Genomic DNA, 18,105 nt, shown 5'->3' on the forward strand with positions numbered 1-18,105 from the left:
CTTTCAATTTTATAAATACAGAAACAAAATCCCAAGAAGGAATTTGTCTAAGGTCACAGAGTCAACCAGTGAAAGAGCTTGAACTAAGTCGCTGCCCCCTAAGTCCCAACTTAATATTCTTAACCCTTAACAACTGGAATGACTACTGTCATAGCTCCCTTCTCTAAAGTCTCACGGAATTTATAATACAGTACCCACAATATAAGTATTAACACTAGCATACCTTTTACTGCTTGTATTTTTTTTCCTCCTCAACTAAATTATAAGTTCTGTGAGGAAAAGGACCATATCAAATCTCTGCTCTTCGATAATTTTCTGTAGTCTGAGCACTAGTTAGCGGCCTAGGAAGTCTGTAATGACTGACTGCCTTGCTAGTGGTAGGAGAAAGCAGCCCAGGTACACAATGAGTGGTAGAAGTGGGAAGAGCATCTCCATCGAAGTTTGTAAATTTTAGGTAATTTTAGAAGTAAATTTCATGTTGAAATCTAAAACATGATTGTATACTTCTGCATGTGTACTCAGCACTGTAGTAAGCATATGGCTTGCATTTACTAATTCAATCATCTTAACATCCCTAGTAAGGTAAGTCCTATTATTTTTCTCATACAGATGGAAAAACTAAAGCAGGCATAGAAAGGCTAAACAACATTCCCAAAGTTACACGACTAGCAGGTCATATAAAACGTTAATAGTCAGAGGTGGCCGGATGGCTGTTTGGTTAGAGTGTGAGCTCTGAACAACAGGGTTGCCAGCTCAATTCCCACATGGGCCAGTGAGCTGCGCCTTCTTCAACTAGACTGAAAACAAGGAGCTGCTGCTGAGCTTCCGGAGGGGCTGCCAGATAGCTCAGGTGGTTAGAGTGCAAACTCTCAACAACAAGGTTGTCAGTTCAATTCCTGCATGGGATGGTGGGCTGAGCCCCCTGCAACTAAAGATTGAAAATGGCAACTGGACTTGGAGCTGAGCTGCACCCTCCACAACTAGATTAAAGGACAATGACTTGGAGCTGATGGGCCCTGGAGAAACACACTGTTCTCCAATATTCCCCAATAAAATGTATTAAAAAAATGTTAATAGTCAATAGTTGAAGGCATTCATTTAATTGACAATGATGAAACTTTATAGACACCTATTGTCAAGCCTAGTAATTTGTTTTCTGTGCCTTCATAACAGGAATTAGAGCCAATGAACAAATAAAAATGTGTTTGAATTTCTATACTCATTTTCCATTTCTCAGAGACACGGTGTATGTGGAATTTTAAAAATTGACATCTCAGTGAACAAAAATGTATTTAACATACAGGCTTATTTATTCATTAGAATAAATAAAATCATAATTAATGAAATTAATACTTTTTCTTCTCCAGAAAAATTACTTGAAATCTAATCTGAAGCATGGAAAAATAAAGGTAAACAACATAGAGATACCCAAAGAAATTATGTTAATAGTTAAAAGCTGAAAGAGAGAAAGAATAGATTTATGATTATACATTTGATAGATGAACATAATATATATTTCATAATTCTAAGAGATTAAATATATAAAATAGAGTGTACTAATATCTGAATTATCTTTTAGAAGAAGGTGGTTTATAAATTATTTCTCTTCAATTGCTCTCTGCCAATTCACAAGGGAAAAAAATGCCAGTTTGAGGATGCTTACTAAATTTCTTCTGGATATGATTAAGGCTCATGAAACAAATAAAGAAACATTTAAAGAGCCCGTCTGACTGCATTGTAACACTGTGCTGAGTTACCTGTGCTTTGTACATATATTATCTTCCTCATATAATATTGTAAAATATTACTCCTGTACAAAAGCTCTACCAACAAGAATCTAGACAGAGTTATCAGGCCTAACTCATTCTTTATCATCGTAGGATACAAAATGATGTGAAAAGAACTATTTCATCCTTTGTGCTCCATATCAAGGCAGAAAGACCAAGTCCTGAGAGTTTTGATTATCCTCAGAACAAAATGAAAATCGTAATTCATGTCATGTCATAATTCATACCATTATGATTTTTAAAATTAATGATTTCCCCTTGATGACACTGGAAAACTACCTGATCAACCAAAAGAAATGTGTGCTTTATGCTTCCTCTATTTTTGCATCTTTGTATATTAAATATGTAGCTCATTGTTTGCATTTAATGCAGTTGTGTACACATTTTGGATGCGGGGTGCATTCATGAAAGTCCCCACACACGTTTCCAGAAGACAGTAACAAAATAGGAGGAGTAAATTAAAAGGTCGAAAAATTGCAAAAAGGAGTCACTACTCACAATGTTCATCAGGGTGAGGAGGTAGTTTTGGACGTGCTCTTTGCCATGGAAACGGACCACAGAGTCATCCACTCCCAGTAGCACCTCGATGTTGTAATCATTTTCTCCTGCGTGTCTTCTGTGCCTCATTGTTTCATTCAGCTGCCTGTCAATGCTGCTGTAAACAGTATCTAGATCATCAAGGCCTCCCAGATCCGACTCTATTAAGAAACAACAACAACAAAAATTACTCAGGCATGTCAGTTTCCCCAGTGGACCTTCTAATAACTTCTTACAAAAATAATCTTCTAGGGGACCTATCGTTACAATCCATAATCAATGAAACATTGCTTTTTCAGTTTATTCCTTAAGTAATGTGCACATCCATATGGTCAGACAGACATCCTATAAATTCAACATAAAACAGCAACACTGAGGGTAAATGAATATTACTGTACAGAGAGCAATATCGCCGTGCAGGTCGGAATGTTCTTTAAGATCAAGAGTAGTTTAGTCTTCTAGCTGTATCCTCAGTGCAAAGCAAAATGTTGGTAGAGAACACATGATTAGTAGTTACTAAACAAGTGGTGATTATAAAGAAAAAATCATGTGTTGATAAGTTTACAGTGGTTAATTTAAGTAACTATAGAATGTAGAATTTGTATCACATAAACTTAAGTCTCTCCTTTTCCTAGTAGCCTGAACTTAAAAATCAAAGGATAGCATGGCAACACAACAGCATCTGGTGGTATAAATATTGATCCCTATATATTACTTTATTTCTTCTGCTATGGTTTTCTAGCAAATACTGCAAGGGAAGAAGTGGATATACAAGGTACATCCACTTAACATTATAGGTCTACACATTTGTGCTGGATAGCAGTTCATTTCAATCGCCATCTAGCTGCATCTATGAAATGCCAAAGTAAGAAACTCAGAACATTACTAATATCTGAAGAAAAATAAAAGTATAAACCATTTTTTTATTTTATGCAGTTGAAGGAATTTAAATTTACTTTCTAAATGGAATTACACACACACACACACACACATACACAAAGAGAAATAAATATACAGATATACCTACCTTTGTCTATCTGTACCTATCCATCTATCTATCAATCTGGAGACAGTGACAGAGGCATTCTTAAGTTCTAATTTCCTAGATTATCTGCCTTCAGATTACCACATTTTTGGTAAAGAAAATGTTTTTGGTGAGTTGAAAAGGTATCATTTGGATACTAAAATAAAAGCTATTCAAATGTTTTGGTAAAATGGAAAGTATACTCATTTCCTTTTCAAATATATAAAACCTGGAAAAATTATTTTATAAACTGCCTTGGTATCTAACATAACATATCTAAAAACACACTTGACAGAACCATGTCTGACTCATGCTTTATATGTAGGTTTATTTAATGCTGTATGGGGACCTGTAGACTTTTGAATCAGTGTCTGACATTAATGAATAGGCATTTTCCTTTCCACCTTGGTGGTTTTAGTAAAGTTGGGAGTGGGGGGAAAATGTGTCTCTTGGCCAGAAAGATTGATGACCAAGCCCCAGCCACGTGGGATTAGTAGTAGTAGAAGTACAAATCCCACTCACACCCTTTCCACTTAAAAAAAAGATACATAGAAACACCAGCCCCCTCCCCTAAGAGTATGGGCATCAGCTCTGAATGTGACTACTCAGCTTTGAAAGCTATACTGTAAGTCACTCTAACCCAAGCCCAACTGCTAGATCATTAGCTGGGAATTTTCTCCTCATCAGGGGATCACATTGGCTCTACAACACATAAATAACTCTCACCACCATCCACATCAAACAGAAAGCTTTCCTCAAAAGTTGTTTTTAAGAGTTGTAAACCCACGTTGAAGGCAAGAGACTACACCTGTAAACAGCTTCACTATTCAACCTCAAGTCTTTTCACACACTTGAGAATGTGAAAGGCTGTGATAGCAAGCGTACAAATAGGAAATTCATACATGAACTCCCAGTTCTAAAAATGGCTCTTTTTTTGGCAGAACTGTCAGCAGCAGAAACCGATGGAAATATACTGGCAATGTCATCATATCATTAAGTCTGATGCATGAATGAAGAAGGCTGAATACTTATTTCAGAGAGACAGTTCACTCTGCTCTAACGCACCTTTGGTTGGGCCTTTCCATCTCTCCTTAAATAGGTAGTTTTCTATTTAAGGAGAGAATCTCTTTTTTTCATCATGAAACTTAGCAAGGAAGAATGAAACCTTTTTCTTTCAACCACTGCTTTTATTCAATCAAGAATACCCCTGTCCCCATTTCTCCCTCTACTGTACACTATTCTTTTCTATGATTCTTAAAGTGGGCAATGTCAAACATTTCAAAGAAAAACAGTGGAATAACTTCTTGTACTTTTCATCTATACACGTCTCTATTAATCAGACAATTCTGAAGCTTTGAAATATCTTCATTCATCACGAATTTTTCTCAGTATGCCTACTTTATAATTTAACAGTAAATGACTAGTAGCATGAGCTTTCAATCAGACATACCTGGCTTCAAGTCCTGGAAGTGTCACGTCTTAGCAGTGTTATTTTATTTAAGATGTCTAACTTATCTAAGCGCCAGTTTCCTCCCCTGTAAAATGGGATACTAATACCTACTTTGCAGACTTGCTGTGATATGATTAATAGTTGCAAAAACACTGTGCACAGTGCTTAGATGTAAGTGCTCAAACAAATACTATTCACTGTTACTACTACAATAACGATGATGTGATGATAATCATGATTTCCCATTAAGAGTTGTCAATTTTTAAAGCTTCCTACATTATTTTATACGTCAAAAAACAAACAGGTACAGTTCTTTTAAAACAGAGGTAAGAAAGAAATCTGAAATTAGTGAAGGAAAGTCTAAACTGCTGACAACTTTAGAACGAAGGAGGGGAATGGTATCTCCTGCAGAGTGCAAACTAGATACAAGGAGAGAAGCATCTAGAATGTTCACTTTGAATGTAAAATTAGGATTAAACCCAATGAGACAAGCTTGTTTAGTAGACTAAAAACCTAATACAAAATTGTACAGAGCCAGCTTCTAGATGGCACTGATCTTCACTCAACACATACTTACTGAGTACCCTCACGCAGACCCTGAGAAGGTAAAGAACTACTTGGCACCCCTCTAGGTATAACTCTGGGAACCACACAGCTGTACTGGATTCATAGTCAAAATGTATCTGGATTTGTATCATGTAGTAACAAACAATAACTTACGCTTGAGTCACTTTCACAATTTCTAGTTTAGGCAGATCTAATTGGGGTACTAGAGCATGCTTTTTAGTAACAGTTAACACTTTTATAAAGGTTCAGAGTTTAAAAGCTGACAAACTGACAAATTTTTAGATGCCTCTGTGTCTAATTTTAGGATTATTGCTGTGCCCCTATAAGACGTAGGAACAGGACTATTAAAGGGCAATATCATGCTATCATGTCCACTCACTCCCTATCAGATCTGTTTACTGCAACGAGGACTGAAAGGAATCACATAGAAAGCAGTAGGCAAGTTCAAGAAGTGAAAGCTGAGTGACGTTTTGTATTGGGTATTGCAAACTATGGATCTCGGGTGGCCTCCTACTGGCGTCCTGCTGTGTAAGTGCATTCAAGGTGACTTGAATGGCAGTGGCTGAGTTGGACAGCAGACAGTGAGTGACGTGAATTACAGGAAATTAGCAGGAAAACTAATTAATAGAATTAGCAGGAAAACTGAGCAACTTTTAAAAAAGAAATAAGTCTCTGCAACAGGTTCAGGGGTGCTACTATTCCCCACTCTTCATTCCAGAAAAGTGATGCTCCGAGTACTTTTCAAGCTCCTCAGAGATATCAAAGGCAATCCCTCTTAGTACTTAGACTGAGTGAGTTTTCTTTCTTCAAACTTTTTGGAAAATGGAAGTTTTTGCAACTTACCTTAGAAGTTACTGATAAGAGGCAATTAATATTTTGGAAGCACTGTAACTGTATCGTTTTGTATGTCCCCTAGCTTCCCAGTTGCTGTATGTGAACTTACAGAAAGAGAATAATTTTACTATAAAGACTGTTTTTGCTGCAATAAAATATTTTGGGAAACAGGAAACCAATTAAGTCACAATAAGTATAGTTATTTTAGTGTTAAACATAGGATTGTTAGTGTTAAATCAGGATTTTGAATTTAAACAGATAAAGTACAATAAAACTTGTCTTACAGATTGTGAACACTTGGGCTTAAGACATTGTCAAGATGAAATATGGCATATACGTACATACACATATATATACATATACATATACACATACACATACACATACACACATATATATATATATATATATATATATATATATATATATATATATATATAATTATATTTACAGTACAAGATTGGCAAAATCATTCTCCACCCCGGAAGAAATTCCTATGGTCTGAAAAATGGCAGGAAACAAAGATAAAATTGGAAAGGTTACAAGTTCTGAATCTGATACAAATATATTGCGGTTGGAATGCATTTGTACTGTAATAAGAGGCAGTGAGAGAATCATCTACCCTATATTCTATCCTCTCCTTCCTAAGGAGAATGTCAACTGTATTTGAGGTGGCACTAAATCCAGCTAAAAGTCATTCCCAGGCTCCCTGTGACTAAGGACCACACATGACTGAGGATAAGCCAGTGAGGTATGAGCAGAAGTAGTGCTTATGCCTCGGTGGCCTAAATGGGCTTGTATGGAGGGCTCTCACGAAGGCTCCCCAAAGGAAGGTGATTCGTCTTGGTAGGTGCTAAGTATCTCTTCACTCAATATTTCTTCCTACAGCCTGGAAACATGGATACGATATTAAGAGTTCTATGAGGTGATGTTGGAATCAAGGCATGTGCTGAGTAAGATAGGACAGCTATATAAAGAGGGGATCGGATCCCACAATGACTGTGGAGCTGTCATCTCAGCCCTGGATTGTCTAACACCAGACTTTGCTAAAAGTGAGGAATAGCACTTCTAGTATATTTTGGCCATGTTTAGGTTTTCCTTTTTTAACATCACAGAATCTAGTCCTAACAGATATGACACTGAAAAGATTCAATTTTGTTTATTAGGCTCTCCAGGCATTCTTACTCCCTTTGGAATGAAAGTTAATACATGAATAAATGAATGATAAAGACTCATTTTACCAAAATGTCCCATAGCAATTTTCTTCATAATGCATCTACTGCAGAAAATGAAGAATCATACCGTTTTGCAGTAACAATAAATACAGAATGAGTATATATGTAGACATTTGACATTCTTCATGAACGGAATACTGTAGTGAAAATGAAGTGTCTGAAATACCACAAGCTGTATTTTCCAATAGTAGGTGGAGATCCTAAGGTTGGAGCTAGTAAATAGGCATAAAATCCAGCAGTCATATGTTAACATCAGAAGCAAAGAGAAGTTAATTTAAATAATTATGTTGACCTGTTTGTATCATCCAATAGTGATTTTTTTCATTATCTTTAAAAAATTTATATTGTTATCAATTCCTAAAAAGGCACAGTGACAACATCTCCATATATATGGGGGCACCATTCTACCAAGATATAAAATATTTCTGTGAAAAGCAGCTGAATCCTTCACCAACTAGGAAATTCCATATTGATAGTTCAAAGATTTATATTCACACAAATTTATGATGGCAATTCTGAAGTTTTACTAAGTAACTTAAAAAAAAAAGAATTACCCTTGCAAGAATATTAGTTCCCAAAAGTTCTAATTCTAAAATACATTTTTGACTACTTTAAGGAATGCATATGACATTTTTTAATGGAATATTTCTTACCTTTAAAGTGAAAAAAAAAAAAAGATTTTATGTTTTGGGTTCATGATCATTAGCATACAAACAAAAGAAAAAAGTCATCTCAGTGTCCAGTATATAGAAAATTCTGACTTTTAATGAGAATCTCCTATATGTCAGAATATTTTTATCTACAAATAAAGAAAACTTTACTTAAAGTATTTTAACTTTGTAAGCGGGCATTTTCCTGCCAAATCGCGTCGTAACGCGGGGCTTTTTTGACATTTTCTCGCCAAAATTAGACTTTCCGTAAAATATTCATATCTTTCAATCTATTTGATATTTTTCTATGAAACTTTCAGTGTTTTAGTTTAAAAAGAGGTGCAAAATATGTGTTATTCTCGTCTCCCACGCTTTGGTATAAAAAGCGATGTGACGAGTTTACTCGTTTCCCACAAAATATGTGTTAAGCAATCAGAAAACATAAAAGTTTGCCTTACAAGAGGTCCTGAAGTAGGGTGATTCCTGGGCTAATTAGTACATCATCAACTACCCAGTTTTTCCATCTTTCCCTATCCTGCCATTCCTGGTGTACAAACTCTGTCTTCAGATTAGCTTCTTCGATTGTTCCAAAATGACTGTACCAATTCCAGCACCACAGACAGATACAACAACCTGTATCTTCACACATGTCTTAGGAGAAGGCAAACATCTTTTGTGGAAGCCCTCTGGTACATTTAACTACAGTTTTCAGTGGCTAGAATTGAATTAAATGCCCATGTAAAAATCATTCATAGGTAAGAACAGAACCCCATGTATGTCTTTGTCCAACTATGTCAACCTTTGTGACTGAGGCCAGCCTCTTCTGAAGCACATGTTTAAGAAAAGTGGGGGTTTATGAATACTACTAAGGTCCTATGAAAAAAATAACGGGGGAAGTCCTTAAAATAAAAGAGGAGGGGAAATAGATGTTGTACAGGCAACCCACATTGCTGAATCCTCCATCTCAGACCTTCCTCTTCCCGCATTCCCTAGTAACAGCCTTCTACTGGTTTCTTTTACTTTATATTAGTTTGCATTAACAGTTTGTGGTTAATTTCTCTTACTATAATCTGTTTGCCTAGAGATTACTTCTTCATTCTTTTGGCCTCTTAATGTTTTTGGAAAGGTACAGTCCCTCATTCTCCGAGTAGTAGACTCTCCAACCATTTCTTGAATAAATCACTAAAATGGGTGTGGACTGAGTTGTCAGACAAAATACAGGATTCTTTGTTAAATTCAAATTTCACATAAACAACAATTATTTTTAATGTGTGTCCCAAATGTTAATTGAGATATACCTAAAACTGAAAACTCACTGTTTATTTGAAATTAAAATTTAAATGACAATCTTGTATTTTTATTTGCTAAATCTGGCAACTCTAGGTGTGGGGCAAATATCTTTCTCCAGGTCCATGTAGTTACATGGATTTACACCCTCCGGCCTCACTTCTGCACTCTATCCCTCTATACTCAGCTCTAGCAGTGGGCACTCCCCCAGGCGTGGCTAAGTACTGTATTCTACTGCCTTGACTCTAGTAATTGGTTAATGGTGTGAAAATTGCCTAAATCATGCCAGTCGAACTATGACCTAGGACTGTTTTATTTGGAGCTACTAGGAAAGAGAAGTTCTCTTTACTAAGTTCAAAACTAGAAGAATATAACACTGCAGCTACTTGGGACTAGCACTGAGATAGCTGTTTGTCTATGTTTAGTGCAAGAAGAAAAAAGTGAAGATTACTAATGGAGAAAATAGTTTATGCTCCAATGATGACTTTGAACCTCTGAATCCAACCATCCCTTAAACCTTGGTCTTTTCAGTTTCATTAAGTCAATAAATTATCACCACCTCATTTTCTCTTTTATCTGCTTTTCAAAAATGTTTTGCTTAACACGATTGATCTTGGTTCCTAACAACTGAAATTAAAAGAACCTGATAAATAAAACTATCCATGCTTTTTTCTACTATAGTCATCAATTGTCCTCATTTCACTCCCACTCTTTTTTAACAAACTATTCTCAGGCTATACCATCCTTATATGGTGATGGACGGAGAACTGATGGTGGGTGGTGAACACACCATGCAGTATACAGATGATGTATCATAGAAACATACACTTGAAACCTATATAATTTTATTAACCATCGTTGCCCCAATAAATTTAATAAATAAAATAGTTGAGTATAAAAAAAGGACAATATATTCTGTTTAATCTCCCAAATTAATTATTTGATTCTCTTTATTTCATTTTAAATGAAGAGCTTTGTTACTAGTGATCTGTTTTCTAGTTTGTTTCTCCTGTTGCTCTTATTCAGCTAAAATCATACAGTTAGTCCTAGAAAACACTACAGTTCTTTTTTCAAATTTTACTACTCTGTACATTTAACAGCATTTTAATTAACATTTATCTCCTCTTGATTAAATTATATTCTTTCCTTTTTAAGGGCAAATCATTCACTAATTGTTCAAAGGTCTCAAGACTACATCTGGATTTCTGTTGCACAATTTAAATGTTTTACTTTTTTGATAAAGCAGAGTAGAATAGAAAAAAAACAATCAGTTTCCAGTAATATCTACATCTCTATTCAAAATTAAGTCTTGTACAGACAGGTTACGTGGAAATAAAAGCCTGTTACAATAAGCAAAGCTTAAACCAGAGTGTCTACTTTTCCAGCCAGGAAAAAGTTCATCTCTACAGGAGGAATGATGTGCTTTGTAAAATAGCTGTGAGGTCACAGGCATGAGGACATTGGAAGTATATTCTCCTATTCCACATTAAGCAGTTTGGTGAATTGCAAACATCAGTTTATCTGCAACCATGCTGGTAACCTTTAACTGATATTTCAATCAGGTGAAAAACAAATTAAGAAATCCCTAAACTGATGGTCTCTGATTTACATTGTTACAAGTTACATAGTTCATTAACATGTAAATCTGGCTAAGAATTACATTTGAGTCTCCTGGCTTAGATTTTGGTTAATAGTCACACTCTTTCAGAAATTCAAGCTCTTATTAGTCAATAATTTGTCATCTAGGATACATTCAGGCATCAGCTGCCACTAATGAATAGATAGGTATATTGCCTCGGTGCTTTGGAAAGACATTATAATCTACAACACTACTAGCAGACAAAAAGTCATCTGTTACTGGATAGCATAAGTATAGTAGAGCAAGACAAAACATATATTCACATGTTGGCTTGTTTAAACTTCAAGCCCTCAATCCTATTCCAATGGTTCTTAATACCAAAATCTCAAGCTCCAGGAGGGCTCAGTCTAATTTATATTCCAAACCAAGTAGTAGTGCACTTCACTACTACTCAGGCTGAATCCATACAGATCTCAGGACCAAGTCCAGAAGACAGTTATAATATAATATCCTACAAGGTCTGAAAAGTAATTACTTGTATACATAGACGGTCCTTCAGAGCTTTTAACCTATAACATGTTTTTTGATGAAATTTATTTAATTTATTCACAGTAACAGTGATTTACAGATCAAATATTTGAATACTCACACTTATCTGGGATTTCATTTTCACTAACAGAAATAGGAAGAGCAGAACTCAAAAAAAAAAAAAAAATCTTATCATACACCATCACTTCTGGAAGCAGCATAGAGAAGCAGTCGAAGGTAAAACACTGGTGAAATAGGTCAAGACTAAGCCAAAAATTAAATCTATATTATTTTTATCAGTGACAGTACCACAACCATGTCCTTCATAATTAGTAATCATTCCTAAGAATTTTCATTTGGCACTAGGTGTCGTGTTTTAGAGAAAACACTCTGGGATATTTTGAATCAGACTTGGTTTTGTTAGCTGAGTTACAGGAGAAATTATTTTTGGGGGTTTATAACAATAGAATTTATTCTTTCACAGTTCAGGAGGAACTTTTTCAAAGCAAAAAGAAGGCAAAATCACAAAACAAGTTAAAAATTTAGAAAATATTTGCAATATATATCACAGAATTATATCATAATTATTTAATTGATAAAGAGCTCTTAAAAACTGGAAAGAGAAATACCAAACACCAATGGGGAAAAGATGTGAACAGAGAGTTCAAAGAAAAAGCAGATGTCCTTCAACATATGAGAAAAGGCTGACCTTCACTCATAAGAGGAAGGAGAAATTTTAAAGTAGGGGGAGGGGAAGTGAAGGAAATAGACCAGAAAAAAATTCTGAATCATCATCTAAACCAACACAAAGCTGATAGCTTCAAATATTAGGTCAGACACTGAAAGGACTGATACAGGCTCAAGTGGTTTATGAAACCTATAAAAAGATTACATCAGCAAAGTCCTCATTAACCTGTAAAGTTCAAAAACTAAAACAAGGAGCAACCTTTTAGCTTAAAACCTTATCTCAAGAGAACTATATACACTTCACATGAATAAACACACATGAAACCAAACATTTTAAAAGCTCCAATACCCCATATATAAAGAAAAAAAATATTTCAGAAAACCCAATCAATCCATGGAATCACAAAAAGTCAGGACAATCTAGATCTCCCCTCCACATTAACCATCCCATGAAGACCAAGGGAGAGCAGACCTAGAAACCATGCACCAGCCTGTTGCTGCAAAATTCTATGTCAATTCTTTGTAGAACAGTAGTTTCCCATCCCTTGTGTCTCTCCTTATCATGCAGGACAAAAGCCTAGCTGTGCTATTCTATTATACTTATTTGTCACCCATCTGCAATGTGATACTGTACAGATAAGTAAAAGCACGTTATCTAGTTCCCTTTCCCCCAGAAGGTTGAGGCTCAGGTACAGCAGCAATTCTCCCATGTATGCAGTCTTTATTTAGGCTGACTCAGTGACTTGGACAGGCTTAATCATGTGACCAGGTTTGTTGCTAGCTACATAATGCCCCTACGTCTGTAGACAGAGCTGCTCTAGTTCCATTGTGTATTGTTCAGTGTAGGCCAGAGGGCTAGATATTCTCTGCTTCCAGACTTTGCCATGAATTTTCTTTAGATATTCTAGATCACTTCCCAGTTTCACAGCTATGTCATCATAATCGTGTCTATTTTTAGTAATAAGCTCAAGACAACGTAAACAAGTGAGCTGGGAAGGTGCAGCTGGAGAAGCAAAGGTGTCTCCTGGCATAGTCACCATGGGTGTCCCCACCCAGAGGACACCCATCCCTGTGGTGTGCCCATTACAGAGTGGAGTGTCCAGGCAGACATCAGCCAGCTGGCCTCTCCTGACATGTGCCTCTGTAGGAGTAACAGATGAAAAAATGAGGTGGTTCTGGGGAAGACCCATGTTTTGTGCATACCATTGAATATTAGGTTCTCCTACTGATTGATAGGAAATGCAACAGCCGCGGCACACTATTGGGAACACACCTCAGAATATTTGCCCACGTCTGCAAAGTAGAAGGGTCAATGTTAGATAACTGATGAAAGTTACAGTACACAATGGCATCTTCCGGTAACCCGTACTTAGAATGCGTGGTGACAATAACGGTACAGGGAACCTCCTCTCCAGTGGCAGCCTTACTGTTGATCTGAGTAGTTGCCAGTCTGTTGCTAAAACTGAATCCATTAATTGTTGTCTGATTTTGCCCTCTGTCAAACATTTCCATACTGCTTCTGCAATAGTATTCATAGGAATAATGGCCATATTAAGAGCTGAACTACTGTTGTCTGTATTGTCTCCTCCATCAGGATGTTTCATCTTGACACTTTTCGCATCTGGTTGACCATCAAGAAATGCCTTGAGGTCGATGCCATTCAGAACAATCCGATTGTCATAAATGTGCCCACTGGACTTAAAATCAATGACTGCCTTTTTCTCCAAATGAGGAAACATATTAGCACGATGATCAATAAAGAAAGTATGGGGCATATAAACCAGTTTCTCAGAATACTGCCCAGAAACTTCAGCTGGTGAAGTTTCCTGACCAGTGATGACATAATCCATGAAAAGTGCACCACTAGTCGCTGGATATCCCAGCCACATTGCCTGAACAGGACCTGGCTGAGAGCAAACAGCTTATTTCAAGCACCCTTGGTATAACCATTCAGATTTACAATGATGTGTATACCGTCCTGATGGATGCGGTCAGCTGCTTTTCTATTGCGTGGAATCTGAGAAAGGTCAATGAAATGATTTGCTTCTGTCATCACCCTCACTTGAAAGTTTGCGCCATCATCTGTGCTCAGGGCGTAACAGAATACCTCAAATTTATCAGGATTGTGCATGTCTGGGATAGACTGCATAAGGGGAGAAGTAGGATAATTCCCAAAGTCAGAACTCACATATCCTACACGTAGTTGACCATCACTGAGCTTCAAGTCCTTTGGATGTTGACATGGTGGTTTATGAAGAACATTAATCTTATCCAAGCAGAGGTTCCCATAACTCTCAGCAACAGCCTTCCTGAAGCCATGAGAAAGACGATATAGCATACTATGATGAGGATGCACAGACTGCAACCTATTCTTCTCTAACTGGTCAACGATGATACTAACCAACTTCTCCATTCGCTCATCATAGTCTGTCCAGTCACAGACAATCTGCAGGCAATGAGCCAAGTTATAATAAGCATCAGGAAAATCAGGTTTAAGTTTCAGAGCAGTGTAGTCAGAAGCTATTGCTTCTGGAATATTTTCTGAATCCTGGTGAATGGAAGCCAGCTTGCTGTGGGTATCTGCAAAGGCCGGGTCAATCTGAATAACACGAGTGTGACACTGCAAGGCTCCCTGAACATCCTGTATCACCTTTAGCGTGTTTCCCACATCAGAGTAGGCATCAGCAAAGGTAGGGCTGACTTTGAATAGCCTCCTAATAATGGATCAGCACTTCCTCTCGTTTTTCCTGCTGCTGCAGTACACATGCTAACTTTGAATGGGTAGCGGCAAACTCTGGGAAGACTTCTAATGCTCCATGATACAAGCAAACTGCTTTTCCCTGTTCTCATTTGATATTAGCGAGGTTATTCAGAAAGTGTGCAAGGGTGGGACATGGCTGGAGAGCTGTGTTATAATAATGTGCCTCGGCAACACTGGCCTTCTCTTTGAGAGCATTGGCGAGGTTGCCCTAAGCATCTGGGAAATGTGGTTGCGATTCAATAGCTCGCCTAGAGGTGTCCATTGCCAGATCTATCAGACCTGCTCATAGCATACACAAGCTAGGTAGCTGTGCACTACTGCAGAATTTGGACTCAAGCTTAGAGCACAAATGTAAGCTGCCACAGCTCTGTCAAAAACCCATACCTCTTTCAAGACATTTCCTAAATTGATATTAGCATCCAGAAATTTGAGATCAAGGGTGACAGCCTTTTCAAAGTGATGAATTGCAAGCCAAATTTCCTTTTGCACAATGAAAATATAGCCAAGATTACTCCAAGCTACTGCAAAATTCAGTTGTGTCTCAATTACTTTCAAATAATATGCCATATTTCTCATCATATGTCTTTTTGGTGTGTTCCTTGCTGGAAGAGGAGGTATGTGTCTGCCATAGATCCAGGTCTCAAGCTTCCAACAGAGAGGCACCTTACTCATGGAACAGGAGGTTTTACCCACCTGACACTTTCTTCCAAGTGACCCAGGATTTTGAGCAGGTTTCCCTGGTCACTGTGAACACAGAGCAAATTGGGATTGTACTGAAGCGTGGAGATGTAGGCTTGTACTGCTACTTCCATGTCACCTGCTGCTACCAAAGCAGCTGCCGGGTTAATATAACCATCGATGAAATCTGGTTTGAAACACAATGCATGCTGGTAATGCTCAGTTGCTTTTCTACAATTGTCCTCTTTCCTTGTACACATTCTTGAAATTCAAATAGGCTCCTGTCAGATGGGGTTCTGCTTAATTGCCAGAGTGCTAACGTGAGTAGATCTGTCCAGGCTTCAACACTGAAAGTATATAGATGAAAATATTAAAAGCCCACCAGTATTGTCTGGCTCTTTTCTCCAGAGCTACAGGCAGTGTCTTTCAGTTGCCTCAAAAATCTCCTGCCTGATATTCTCAATGTGTCAACTCAGCTAACCCTTGGAATGAAAGCATACTTTTCATTGGTTCTGTGCTGTCAGCCACGTTGCTCACAGAAGATGCCATTTGGAACTTCTTGAGAGAGTGCGAGAAGGGGGTGATTGAGTCCCGCTGTCACCACTACTGGCAAGACAGTTTCTAGAGATAGGAGTGAGAGGTCAGCAGCTGGACCAGAGCTTTGGCAGGCTTGAGCAGCAGTAGCAGTTAAACTTCAAATCTCAGGAACCCTGGTCGGTTATCTACCTCTCAGTCTTAAATTATATTCTTTCTTACTTAGGATTTTTATAGTTCAGCTCTAAGTTGAAAAGCAGAGGAAGAGGTCCCATGCCCAATTTACTAGAGTACATTCTAGTAAACTCACACTGCTAAAAGTTAAAGTTTTCTAAGTAAGCTCAATTGCGTAAAAGAAAGGTAAGATTCCATTTTACAGCTGTTAATTTCAAAGTGAAGTTATTTCCATCAGTTGTCTCATATGCTACTATTAATATACATTATATATTAAGGGTAAAAGATTTCTTTACCTCAAACTTCCCCAGAAATTACTTAAGCATACTAAATTTTTCTCCAAAGGCATATTTAAATAATTTAATAAAAATGTAAACAAGTTCTTATAGCCCAACTATGAATACTAACATTTGTCATTTATTCTTTCCGATAAATATTTAAAGAACAGGGCCAATTGACCTGGCACTGTTCTAAGCAGTTGGGAGGACACAGGCAGACATGGAACCTCCCACACAGAACTCTTTCCACTGATAAAAATGATGAAGCAGGGTAAGAAGAATTAAACAAAATGAGGGGAGTAAGAGCGACAAGTTGAGGAATGTACAATTTCAAATCAGGTGTTCAAAAGAAGGCAGAAAATACAGATCTTGTGAAATAATGGAATAAGCCACATGCATATCAAAGCTATAGATGGGTAAGATATAAAGGAACTCGTGTGTGTGTGTGTGTGTGTGTGTGTGTGTAAACTTTTTATTCAAATTTATAGTGTAGATCTTTCGGAATGACTATATAGCATAACAAAAAGAAAATCAGAGTAGTTCAAGAGTTTGGTTGCCAGACTTTCTAAAATGGCCGCACAAAGATCCCTGGAACCAGTGAATGGGATGAGATATCACTCCTATGATTATGTCATATGTCACAGTTGACCAGGAATGATAGAGGCATTATCCCGGTGTGCCTGATCTGATTTCATCAGCCATTAAAAGCAGGGCGCTTTCTCTGGCTGGTCGCAGAAAGCAGTGTCAGAAATTGAACTATGACAAGGCTATGATGTGCCATTGCTGGCTCTGAAGATGTGGGGAGCTTGTACAAGGACCAGAGAGAGACATCTATTAATAGTTGCTGAGAGTGAACCCCAGCCAACAGACAGCAAGGAAACGGGGACCTCAGGCCTACAACAACAAAGACTTGAATTCTGCCAACAACCTGATGGAACTGGAAGTGGTTTCTTTCCCAACGCCTCCAAATAAGAGTTCAACCTGACTAGAACTCTGATTTTGGCCTTTAGATATTCTAAGCATAGGACCCAGTCCAGTCACCTGAATTCTGAATTACAGAACTGTGAGCTAATAAATTGTTGTTTTAAGCCACTGAGTTCTTGGTTATTTGCTATGTAGCAACGGACAAATAATACAACGAGAACAAAGCTTGAGCCCCAACTCTGCAATGATCCAGCTGTATGATTTAGGGAAAGATGCCAAACTTATCTGAGCCTCAGTTTTCTTATCTGTAAAATAAATGTGCTATGCTACAGGATCACTAAAATCTTCCTCCTGGCTAAATTTCCATAATTAATAATTGGGCCATAATTTCACTAATTTAAATTATTAAAGGTGCTTATTGTTGTTACAGTTTTTTTGATCATATATGATTGATATATATAATTTATTAGGATGGTGCAAAAGTAATTGCGGTTTAAAAGTTTAAAAATAATTGCAAAAACTGCAATTACTTTCGCACCAAACTAATATTTGTTGCTAAACCCTTGAAGGATACAATTCACAATTAAAATA

At 37.2% G+C, this 18,105-nt stretch overlaps 1 protein-coding gene and 1 pseudogene across 2 annotated transcripts in view; both read right to left on the bottom strand.

Moving 5' to 3' along the window:
- The window catches only part of ADAMTS3 (ADAM metallopeptidase with thrombospondin type 1 motif 3), a 255,078-nt gene that overhangs the window by 58,858 nt on the left and 178,115 nt on the right, over positions 1-18,105 (bottom strand). For both annotated transcript variants that reach the window (XM_074324473.2, XM_088791374.1), the window contains exon 5: positions 2,286-2,485. In XM_074324473.2, the coding sequence (XP_074180574.2) occupies positions 2,286-2,485 (200 nt within the window). The remainder of the gene's footprint in view (positions 1-2,285; positions 2,486-18,105) is intronic.
- On the bottom strand, positions 12,891-16,153 carry LOC109440784 (UDP-N-acetylglucosamine--peptide N-acetylglucosaminyltransferase 110 kDa subunit-like; annotated as a pseudogene).

This window comes from Rhinolophus sinicus, chromosome 1 (assembly GCF_057876585.1).
Source record: "Rhinolophus sinicus isolate RSI-liver-muscle chromosome 1, RSI-T2T, whole genome shotgun sequence".
NCBI classification, from domain to species: domain Eukaryota; kingdom Metazoa; phylum Chordata; class Mammalia; order Chiroptera; family Rhinolophidae; genus Rhinolophus; species Rhinolophus sinicus.